A 12,269-nucleotide genomic window follows, 5' to 3' on the forward strand; every position below is an offset into this window, starting at 1 on the left:
AGTAGTTATAGTACTGAACCTCGTTTAAATCTTAGCAGCCGAATTCCAGCTACGCTGAAAACGTACTCCTATTAATGGCCTCTGGTTTGTATTGTTCGGAAAAATATAAATTACTTATAAAATTTGCGATATTAAAATGGACATAATTTCTTTGGTTAAAGGAAAAATCTCTAAACATTTTGGGTTATAGTAAAGAAAGGAGTGGGAGGGTGGGCTGTTCACCCTAGCAGTACTAGCAAAACTTGGCTGAATACCTCGTCAGGCTGGGAGGAGCACGAGAGAAAAGGTCCCCTTTTGTGGGAAGTGCTTTGGTAAATAGATAGAAGCAAGTTAGGTAATTTTTTTTTTATTTTTTATTTTAGGACAAAACCAGTCAAAATGTTTCCCAGTTACACATAGATATGATTTTCATAGCTCTCTATGACTTATAATCAAAGTCAGTCATGAAATAGGGAATTAAAGAACTGTTCAGATAACCATCTTTATTTTTGGATAATAATAAAAGGCTTGCATACTGTTTTAATTAGTCTGTATGAACTAAATATAAAGCATGTGACAAGCCTTGTAAAGTAATTCAGAGCCTGAGTCCTTTTACATCACTTTATAGGTTTATCTACTGAGTCATCAGCAACCATTGCCTGGCCCTCCTATGTCTCAGCTTGAGTGGAGAGGAGACTTAGGCACTGATCATATATATATATGGTCAGTCTCTAGGTCATTGTCCAACTCGATAGGGCAATGTCACTGTCCCTTCCCTCTGTCATTCATGAGCAGCCTTTAAAGATAATAGGCTCGAACTTATACAGCGTTTTGTCTTTAGAAACTGCTAAAAAGGAAGAGTTTCTATGGGTGAAAAGCATTAAATTTGTTGGGAAAGTTGTTGCTTAAAAGGTGCGTGTTTGTACAATTATCCTGCGAAATCCAACTTGAAGTGGACTTTTGCTTATAGATAAGTATTCTTCTTATTCATAATACATCATCCAAGTTAATACATATACCACTGAAAATCAAGATCCACAACTAATTGCATTAAAATTTTATACTGAGAGCTCTCAAAAGTGTGCTCGGCTGTCAGTTACTATCATGTTCTCCAACTGTTTTAGTAAGATATGTTTATCTAGCAGAAAAGTAGTCAGGAATTCTTTTTTGAGCCGCACACTAAATATAGACACTATTTTTAAAGTTTGAGGTGATATACTTCTTAATTATTTACCAACAGGTCTTTTTTCTTTTAATTAAATTATGGTTATTTAACCAAAACTTTTTCTAGAAACTCTAATATTATTCTTATATCAGTTTAATGTGTTTTCCCTTTATGAAAGATTTCAGCGGCTGTCAGTCGGCGAGAGGAACACCATCAGCCCCTCGGAATCCCACGTCAACTTGTCAGCAGGAGCCGACCTTTTGCAGATGTATCAGACACAGTGGGCCACCATGCACCATATGGCAGAACAGAATGCCAAACTTGCAACCGTGAGTTTTATTAAGTTTTGGACTTTGTTTGGTTTGTGATGAAGGAATATTCAAATGTAGTTGAAAGTAAAATTTTATTGTGAAGGCAAAAGCAGGTACAATAAATGATTAGGCTTGTCGAAATGTGATGACTTCCCATGTTCTTTTACTCTTATGAAATTTAATCAAATACAGTACTGTACTGTATGTAAGACATTCTTAGTTATTTCTATGATTCTTCACAAATATCATATGGTATATACTTCAAGCTTAAACTTGATGATATGAATTTCAGGCTAGCCCAGCTCTGTTAGCAACTTTTCAGTGCATTATTATTATTATTATTATTATTATTATAATTATTATAATTATTATTATTATTATTATTATTATTATTTGCTACGCTACAACCCTAGTTAGAAAAGTGGGATGCTATAAGCCTAGGGGCTCCACCAGGGAAAATATCCCAGTGAGGAAAGGAAACGAGGAATAATAAACTATTTAAAGAACAGTAACATTAAAATAAATTTTTCAATATTTAACTTAGCCGGTGATTATATAGCTGCAACTCTGTTGCCCGACAGACAACTCTACGGTAAAAACTCGCCAGCGATCGCTACACAGGTTGCGGGTGTGCCCAACAGCGCCATCTGTCGTCCAGATACCCAGTACTCAATGTAAACAAAGACTCAATTTTCTCTCTGTCGAGCTATCGACAAGACGTACTTACTCGCTGTTGCTAAACTGGAGTTTTTTCACAACTAATTGGTGAAGTACTTTATTCTAGTTTTGAGCTTTCGCTATGCAGGTGTTTTATCTTCATCTTAAATCTTGAACTCGTTTTGGATAGATTTAATTATGGTGACAAAGAGAGTATGGACTTACTTTCACTTTTAAATGGCCGACCCTTCCCTTAGACGGAAGTGTGTTTAGGCTTTTAGTAATTATCTTATCACGTTATAGATTTTCCTCTATATATTTTATATCTCTCCGCCTTTATTAGGCCTCTTCGATTAACTTTCCATTTATTATAAACATATAAAAATAAATTTTAATGTTTTGTTTATATAGACCTTTCCTGAGAGTAGGCGGTCCTAACTTGGAAACCGAAGTTAATCAACGTTGAGCCCTTTATATCGTAATTAGCTTTTAAAGAGCTAAGGATTTAAAACTTTTTAAATGTAATATTTTATGAAAGAATTTCTTTGATAGTCTTCGTACTGTTTTCAAAGATGAACTAACGTTTAGTTTATTTATGCTACGCAGTTGTTGACGTTCAGGACGTTCAACATGCGCTCTATCGTTACGATAGAGAGAGAGTGTATCACGGTTTCACTTTGCAGTAAGAGTAAATCGATTCTGACGTTTTGTTCATTCTTTCTTAGCTTAAATGTTTTAAATTCTATTTTAAAGGAACTTTTTATTTTGAAAAACCTTTCAGTTTTTTCCTTTAGTCAAATAACATGATTTTTTGACGAAATATAATTGGGCTCTTCTCTTAGGTGCGAAATCAAGAGAGAAAGAGAGAGAGAGATAGAGACGGAGGGAGAGAGAGGAGAGAAAACGTTCCGTTCAAGCGGGTAACGTTGTTCTCGAGTTACTCTCGTCCCTAGTCGCTGTACGGGGAGGAAGGATAAAACGTTTTTAGTTTTTTATTCTCGTCCCCAGGCTATGTGCGGTGAGAGATTGAAAACGTAGTTATATGAACTAGTGTTTAGTCTCTTTCCCAGCCACTGATTTTTTTTTTTATCTTAAAATATGTTTTCTGTTTTTTGCTGGTATTAATGAGCTTGCATTATACGACTGATTTCGCAATTACTATCTTTTAATGAAGGGTAGAATTGCGTGTTTCAGGTAGAAATCAGTAAAAGTTTCGATTTCAGTGAAATAAGTGCAAAACAGAAAATTGAAGTGATAAAGTGATATGCGCAAAGTGTTACAGTGTTGCGTCCGAGGGTTCGTCTGTTCGTGCCTGTCGTTCACCTAGTCCGGGACCTCTTGCATGCTCCCAAGCCCAGGGGAGAAGTTATGTCAAACGACTTATGGGTTCGAGAGGCCTTGATCAATGAACAGACGTTTTCCCTCTATGGTATCGGGTGTATCTTACCAAGATCTCCCCTACCATAAGACGAGAGAGACGTTGTTTCTCCTCGTCATCCGAAGGCTTTTCGCATAAGAAACCTGTCACAAGGTTTCGAAGCCCTTAAGCGAAAGTCAGTCCTTTCAGGACAGGTCCAGCGTCCTGGTTACAACCATTAGGACAGCTCTGACCCTATGCAGTCATCGGATAACTGCTCGCCGCCTAACAAAAGCGTAACACAGACTCCGAGAGTCTTTTTTTTTGTTGGCAAAGTGTTGCGGTCACAGACGTTACCCTCGTCTCTTACCACAACCATTTCCGTTGATCCTTAATGGGTTGTATGGCAAGACATGCAGTATATGCTTGCCTCCCTTATGGAAGACTATTCTGCCGATTAGTCCGTTGAGTCTAGCCGTTTATCTCATCGATATCCTGGCTTTCAGCCAACCTAACGTTCCTTTGTGCTTACTGTTGACGTTGGCGTAGCTTAGTCACGTCAGTCAGGTTGTTTAGAACCACACTCGATGCGGTCTCGTGTGGTTTTTCAGCCGCATTTGGACGTTAGGCCACTTGCTGATGCTCCTGTTGACGTTCAAGACGTTCACTAACAATCGGAGTTGACTTGTTTTGACGCTGTGCGTCAACCTCCGCATTCTAGAGTTGTTTTGACTGCTCAGTCTAGACAGTCAAAGCAGTCTCGAGTGGACGCTGTGCGTCCTCACGCACCTGTTGTGGTTGACAGTTCAGTTGTTGACAGTTCAGAGACTGTCAAGCAGTTACATGACGTTGCGTTCTGGTCCGCTACTAATGCACCAGTGAGTGTGGACTCTGCTTGTAAAGCATTGCCACCACGGTAGGTCTCTCCCTTGCTTGAGACTCAGCTTTTATCGGACAAGGTTCCTGTAGATGAGGAAGTTGCTGTTCCCCCTCCTACTGATATTCCCTTGAGGACTCTGTCAGATGGAGAGGAGCCTAAAGCTGCTTAGCCTCCTATGGACTTTAATTAAATCATGATGATTTTTTTTAAGGATCTTTGTCCGGATCTTTTTGTAACTGCTGCTCCTCGTTCGCCTAAACGTCAGAGCTTACACTAGGCCTAGCTACTTCGAAGCCGTTGTTTTTAAGCTAGTGCTCTCTCGCTCTCCTAGAGAGCTTTACGTTGGCTAGGTGACTGGTTTTTCACCAGGAGGAGTTTGGGGGATACAGCCTTTGCTTTCCCTTCTTTTAAACTGGTTTATAGAGCGAGAGTCTGATATGACACGAGAGAAGTTCTCGGCTTGGGAGTTCATGCCTCTGCCCAGATAGACTTCTCAATTCTCGTAGACTCTCCCTGGCGCCTGGCCAGGAGACGCTCCAAGTTGTTTACAGGTCAACTACACAGCTGTTTTCGAGCCTTTGAAGTTTTGCTGTACAATTATGTCATGCATAACAAGGCTTTCAGGGATGGTAAGCGGTACCGCCTCAGTCGCTAACCCCGTCTGTTGCCACACCTGCTCCCGTAGACCCTAAATAGGCTTTGCTGCAAGACATGCAGTCCAAGCTTGCGTCCTTGATAGAGGACTTTAATGCGGAGAAGGTTGCTACCGAACCTTCTGGCCAACAACCTTCCAACCGGTCGGTTGTGCGCCCTGTTGACGCTGAGGTAACCTACTCGCGTCTGCCAGTTGAGGTGGTTCCTCCACCGATGCGACCCAGTGTGGGTTGCCAGCCGCACGTTGACGTTAAGCGACGCTCGGAGGTGGTTGTTGACGTTCAGGACGTTCAACAACCAGCAGAGGTGACTTGTTTTGACGCAGTGCGTCAACCTCAGCAACCCGGTAGGGTGTTGACTGCACAACCCAGACGGTCTAGACAGTCTCGGGTTGACGCTGTGCTTCCTCGCGCACCCATGGTTGTTGACAGTTCACAGACTGTGCAGCAGTTCCATGATGTTGCGTCCGGCTCCGTCACGCATCCACCTGTGCGACCGGACTCAGCGAGCCAGACGTTGCCCACTCCGTTGCCGTTTCATCATCAGTTTTCGGATGAGGAACCCTCTGATGAGGACGTTGCTGAACAACAAGACGATCAGCCCCCAGAATAGATCAAGCCCTGCTATCCATCCAGAAGATGCTGAAGAAGGAACGCTGCTCAGTCAGGCTGTGGATGAGTCTGGTAGGGACGCTGTCATCCGTGGAACAATTTGTGTCACTAGGAAGACTACACCTCCGTCCTCTTCAATACCATCTAGCTTTTCACTGGAAAAAGGACAAGACGCTAGAAGCGGTCTCGATCCCGGTTTCCGAAAAGATAAAGTCTTGTCTGACTTGGTGGAAGGACAATATCAACCTAAGAGAGGGTCATCCCCTGGCTGTTCAGACTCCCAACCACGTTCTCTTTTCGGACGCATCGGACGTGGGCTGGGGCGCGACACTAGACGGTCGGGAATGCTCAGGACTGTGGAACTCGAGTCAGAGGAGCATGCATATCAACTGCAAGGAGCTGTTGGCAGTTCATCTGGCCTTGAAAAGCTTCAAGTCTCTCCTTCGAGGCAAAGTGGTGGAAGTTAACTCGGACATCACCACGGCCTTGGCGTACATCTCCAAACAAGGAGGTACCTACTCACTGACGTTGTACGAGATCGCAAGGGACCTGCTCATCTGGTCAAAAGGTCAAGACATCTCCCTAGTAACGAGGTTCATCCAAGGCGACTTGAACGTCATAGCAGATTGTCTCAGTCGGAAAGGGCAAGTAATTCCAACCGAATGGACCCTCCACAAGGATGTGTGCAAGAGACTTTGGGCCACTTGGGGTAAAACCATCCACAGATCTCTTTGCAACCTCGCTGACCAAGAGGCTTCCAATCTATTGCTCTCCAGTCCCGGACCCAGCAGCAATACATATAGATGCTTTCCTCCTAGATTGGTCACATCTGGATCTCTACGCATTCCCACCGTTCAAGATTGTCAACAAGGTACTGCAGAAGTTCGCCTCTCACGAAGGGACAAGGTTGACGTTAGTTGCTTCCCTCTGGCCCGCGAGAGATTGGTTCACCGAGATACTTCGATGGTTAGAAGACGTTCCCAGTAGTCTTCCTCTAAGGGTAGACCTTCTACGTCAGCCACACGTAAAGAAGGTACTCCAAAGCCTCCACGCTCTTCGTCTGACTGCCTTCAGACTATCGAAAGACTCTCAAGAGCTAGAGGCTTTTCGAAGGAAGCAGCCAGTGCGATTGCTAGAGCAAGGAGAGCTTCTTCCATTAGAGTCTACCAATCGAAGTGGGAAGTCTTCCGAGACTGGTGCAAGTCAGTTTCTGTATCCTCGACCAGTACCTCTGTAGCTCAAATAGCTGTTTTTCTCTTATACCTGAGAAAAGGACGATCCCTTTCAGCTCCCACTATCAAGGGCTACAGAAGCATGTTGGCATCGGTCTTCTGGCATAGAGGCTTAGATCTTTCCAAACATAAAGATCTGCAAGACCTCCTTAAGTCTTTTGAGACCACCAAGGAGCGTCGTTTGGCTACCCCTGGATGGAATTTAGACGTGGTACCAAGATTCTTCATGTCAGATAGGTTGGGGCCGTTACAATCAGCCTCCCTGAAAGATCTCACTCTTAAGACTCTTTTCCTGGTATGCTTAGCCTCGGCTAAAAGAGTCAGTGAGATTCATGCCTTCATCAAGAACATAGGATTTTCGTCAGAAAAAGCCACTTGTTCGCTACAACTTGGTTTTCTAGCCAAAAATGAGCTGCCTTCTCGGCCTTGGCCTAAATCTTTCGATATCCCCAGCTTATCGGAGATCGTAGGCAATGAACTAGAAAGAGTCTTATGCCCTGTTAGAGCTCTTAAGTTCTATTTAAAGCGTACTAAACCTTTACAAGGCCAATCTGAAGCTTTATGGTGTTCAGTTAAGAAACCATCCTTGCCTTTGTCAAAGAATGCTTGGTCAGACTTTATCAGATTGTTAATACGAGAAGCTCATTCACATCTGAGTGAGGAAGACCGAACTTTGCTTAAGGTGAAGACGCACGAAGTTAGAGCTGTAACAACTTCCGTGGCCTTTAAGCAAAATATATCTCTGCAAAGTATAATGGACGCAACCTATTGGAGAAGCAAGTCAGTGTTCGCGTCATTTTACTTGAAAGATGTCCAGTCTCTTTACAAGAACTGCTACACACTGGGACCATTCGTAGCAGCGAGTGCAGTAGTGGGTGAGGGCTCAACCACTACAATTCCCTAATTCCATACCCTTTTAATCTTTCTCTTGAAATGTTTTTATTGTTGTTTTTTGGGTTGTCCGGAAGGCTAAGAAGCCTTTCGCATCCTGGTTGATTTGGCGGGTGGTCAAAGTCATTTCTTGAGAGCGCCTAGATTAGGGGTTTTGATGAGGTCCTGTTGTATGGGTTGCAACCCTTGATACTTCAGATCTTAGGGGTCGATCAGCATCCTAAGAGGATCGCGAGGCTCCGTAAGGAAGACGTACTTAAAAGGCAGAGTAATTGTTCAAGTCGACTTCCTTACCAGGTACCTATTTATTTTGTTTTTGTTATTTTGATAACTTCTAAAATGAAATAAAAACTCTTAGCTCATAAAAGTGTAAACATATATTGCTGGTCTCTACCCACCCCTTGGGTGTGAATCAGCTATATAATCACAGGCTAAGTTAAATATTGAAAAATGTTATTTTGATAATAAAATAAATTTTTGAATATACTTACCCGGTGATTATAAATTAAAGGACCCTCCCTTCCTCCCCAATAGAGACGCAGTGGAACGAGGAGAAAATTGAGTCTTTGTTTACATTGAGTACTGGGTATCTGGACGACAGATGGCGCTGTTGGGCACACCCGCAACCTGTGTAGCGATCGCTGGCGAGTTTTTACCGTAGAGTTGTCTGTCGGGCAACAGAGTTGCAGCTATATAATCACCGGGTAAGTATATTCAAAAATTTATTTTATTATCAAAATAACATATTTCCTATATAAACTATAAAAACTTTAACAAAACGAGAGGAAGAGAAATAAGACAGAATAGTGTGCCCGAGTGTACCCTCAAGCAAGAGAACTCTAACCTAAGACAATGGAAGACATTGTATTACTTAGCATATACTGTATTTACAAATAACTCTTGAACATTGCCTCCTGTTGCAATTCGTAAACAGCTCTGACATTGTGTGTGGTTTGTATGAGCTTATGGATAGCGGATGGTATCATTGCTCTTAGATTTATAAAGATAGGAGAGGAGAGAATGCCATAGCCTCTGTACCATGGTCTTATACTGTCTTGGGTACACTCGGGCACATTATTCTATCTTGTTTCTCTTCCTCTTGTTTTGTTAAAGTTTTCATAGTTTATATAGGAAATATTTATTTTAACGTTACTCTTCTTAAAATGTTTTATATTAATTACTTCTTTTATTTCCTGGTTTCCTTGTCTCACTAGGCTATATTCCCTGTTGGAGCCCCTGGGCTTTTAGCATCCTGATTTTCCAACTAGGATTGTAGCTTGGCAAGAAATAATAATAATAATAATAATAGTAGTAGTAGTAGTAATAATAATATTAATAATCATGATGATGATGATGATGATTAATAATTAATAATAATAATGGGTTCAGAAACAAAGTGAAGATGGATTTGTAGAAAAATATCGAATAGTGACACTTTGCAGTGAAAATACTCTGGGGAGGTTAGCTTGAAATCAGGAAAAAAAAATAGTTTTTCCTTTCTTCTGTCATCAAGCTATGGTTAAAAGAATAAAGCATATGAATATTGGGCAAGTATAGAAATACTACATTTTACAAGAAAATACTTAGATTAAACAATACAATATTTTACCGTACAGTATTTCTTTAATTACAATGTAAGGAGTAATTTTAATATTTTGTTGGGCATTAAAGTTTATATAATCAAGCCCAATGTAAAGCAAGCATTTTTATTGTACTTTAGTAACAAGAATCATAATTTTTATGCAATGGATAAGTTGGAACGATTTTCATCATCGTGTATTGAATCATTTCTGTATTCAGTACAATAGTACTTTTGCTCATTTAACTTACAAAAGTGTCTAGTTTTAGTCTTTGCCTTGAATGAATGCTCACTGATGATAGCTGTATACTTTGTATATCCTTTTTTTATTATCCTAGTAGGTACAATATCAATAATTTTTCTTCAAAAATTGCAGGTTTGAAATAACTTCTTTTGTAGTAGATAAAGTATCAATATAAAAATAGCAGGTTAGAATTATTTCTTTTGATATTAAATTCAAATGATTTTGAATAGAGAGTTAAGATATTTGGGCTGCTCCATGGTATTTAGAAAAGATTTTAGCATTGACTCTTTATTTGTGCACTACATTTTTCTCCTTCGCTCTTAATGTGGTTTTTTATTCCAGCTCTTTGTCCCTTTTCCTTATCAACTGTTGATCTGTGTACCGTATGTGGTCTTTGATATTTTACCTTAATCCCTTTTCACTTATAAGTTTTTATAAACATGCTGTGTTTTTTTTTAATCTGGAATGTTGCATTGTTAGGGTTGAGAATCATGCAGTTTTAGTGATGTTCATTCAGTAGTGCTTCTCTCTCTCAAAGCTTGGTTTAAGTAGATGTTTATCCCTCCAAGAAGTAGATATTCAACATTTTCTTTCCTGACAGTAAGCTTGGGCTTCAAGTATAGTAATAAAACAATCTAGCAGCTAGTGGCTATCACTGTAGCGTGAGTAAGGATGCATGGAATGCCAGGAATTAACCCAGCTCGCTCACTCAATGAGTGTCGGTATAGTTACTGGGGCGTGATAGAACCACGACCATAGGTCCCTCACCAATTAGACCTCTCCTTCATCAACATCCCCTGGAACAACGAGGTGCCGACCTACGCCCGACTGCTGCCTCTACTACAGTACGACTAAATATAGACAACCTCGAGAACCTTGAAAATCCCGTTTCTGAGAATATGGTAGACCGTCTTAATGAGGTTAGATGTATCATGGAGAGGTTAGGATACACCACCCTGAAACACGGTTATTGACGATTGCTTTTGCACTTCTCCCGATTAAATAAATCACAATACTATCCCCACCCCGAGACACATATAGAATGCTGATCAAGATCGCCCAGAAATAATTTCTTAGAAAAACTGTAGTAATCACCAACAAATTCAGAAGAGGAAGACCTCCCTTATAAAATCAATAATAATCGAAGTAACACTTTTGACTATCTGGAGACGGGGCAAACGCCAAGTTGATCTCCAAAGCACAAAATCAACGAAGACGCCGGAAGGCAAAAGGTACTTCTTTTGCCTTCCGGCGTCTTCGTTGATTTTGTGCTTCGGAGATCAACTTGGCGTTTGCGTACCTTTTGCCTTCCGGCGTCTTCGTTGATTTTGTGCTTTGGAGATCAACTTGGCGTTTGCCCCGTCTCCAGATAGTCAAAAGTGTTACTTCGATTATTATTGATTTTATAAGGGAGGTCTTCCTCTTCTGAATTTGTTGGTGATTACTACAGTTTTTCTAAGAAATTATTTCTGGGCGATCTTGATCAGCATTCTATATGTGTCTCGGGGTGGGGATAGTATTGTGATTTATTTAATCGGGAGAAGTGCAAAAGCAATCGTCAATAACCGTGTTTCAGGGTGGTGTATCCTAACCTCTCCATGATACATCTAACCTCATTAAGACGGTCTACCATATTCTCAGAAACGGGATTTTCAAGGTTCTCGAGGTTGTCTATATTTAGTCGTACTGTAGTAGAGGCAGCAGTCGGGCGTAGGTCGGCACCTCGTTGTTCCAGGGGATGTTGATGAAGGAGAGGTCTAATTGGTGAGGGACCTATGGTCGTGGTTCTATCACGCCCCAGTTTACTATACCGACACTCATAGAGAGAGCGAGCTGGGTTAATTCCTGGCATTCCATGCATCCTTTTTTTTCTCTGGTATATTTAGCACTATTCATGCCTTAGAAATGGTGCTAGAGGAGCATTTCATTGGGCGACACAGGTTCCTCGCCCAGAAATAGATTTTTCCTTCGTCAAAATCCCTTTATTTTAACACTAATAAATGGCCTTTACAGTATCGACTCTTCTCAGACCTACCTCCATCAGTGTGTGAGGTGTCAATGTGGACATCAGAAGAGGTTTATAGAAATAAAGTGAATTTTAACAATCATCATCATCTCCTTTGCTTATTGAGGCAAAGGGCCTCAGTTAGATTTTGTCAGTCATCTCTATCATGAGCTTTTAAATCAATATATCTCCATTCATCATTTCCTACTTCATGCTCTATAGTCCTCAGCCATGCAGGTCTGGGTCTTCAAACTCTTCTTGTGCCTTGTGGAGCCCAGTAGAAAGTTTAGATGCCTGCCATTTTAATAAAAGAATTTATTTCTGTACTCGCTTGATGTTCATATACATGACCACCCTCCTCCCCACTGACTAGTGATGTCACCCTCCTCCCCACTGACTAGTGGACTAGTGATGTCACCCTCCTCCCCACTGACTAGTGGACTAGTGATGTCACCCTCCTCCCCACTGACTAGTGGACTAGTGATGTCACCCTCCTCCCCACTGACTAGTGGACTAGTGATGTCACCCTTCTCCCCACTGACTAGTGATGTCACCACCCCATTGACTAGTGGACTAGTGATGTCACCCTTCTCCCCACTGACTAGTGATGTCACCCTTCTCCCCACTGACTAGTGATGTCACCACCCTCCTCCCCACTGACTAGTGGACTAGTGATGTCACCCTTCTCCCCACTGACTAGTGAT

The 12,269-nt window shown here is 41.3% G+C and overlaps 2 protein-coding genes across 3 annotated transcripts in view; one reads left to right on the top strand and one right to left on the bottom strand.

The window, feature by feature from the left end:
• LOC137615159 (transient receptor potential channel pyrexia-like) overlaps window positions 1–12,269 on the bottom strand; it is a 495,727-nt gene that overhangs the window by 397,366 nt on the left and 86,092 nt on the right.
• Window positions 1–12,269, top strand: part of Dysb (Dysbindin) — a 53,353-nt gene that overhangs the window by 13,680 nt on the left and 27,404 nt on the right. For both annotated transcript variants that reach the window (XM_068344790.1, XM_068344791.1), the window contains exon 3: window positions 1,323–1,473. In XM_068344790.1, coding sequence (XP_068200891.1) covers window positions 1,323–1,473 — 151 coding nt within the window. The remainder of the gene's footprint in view (window positions 1–1,322; window positions 1,474–12,269) is intronic.

This window comes from Palaemon carinicauda, chromosome 21 (genome assembly GCF_036898095.1).
Source record: "Palaemon carinicauda isolate YSFRI2023 chromosome 21, ASM3689809v2, whole genome shotgun sequence".
Lineage (NCBI taxonomy): Eukaryota > Metazoa > Arthropoda > Malacostraca > Decapoda > Palaemonidae > Palaemon > Palaemon carinicauda.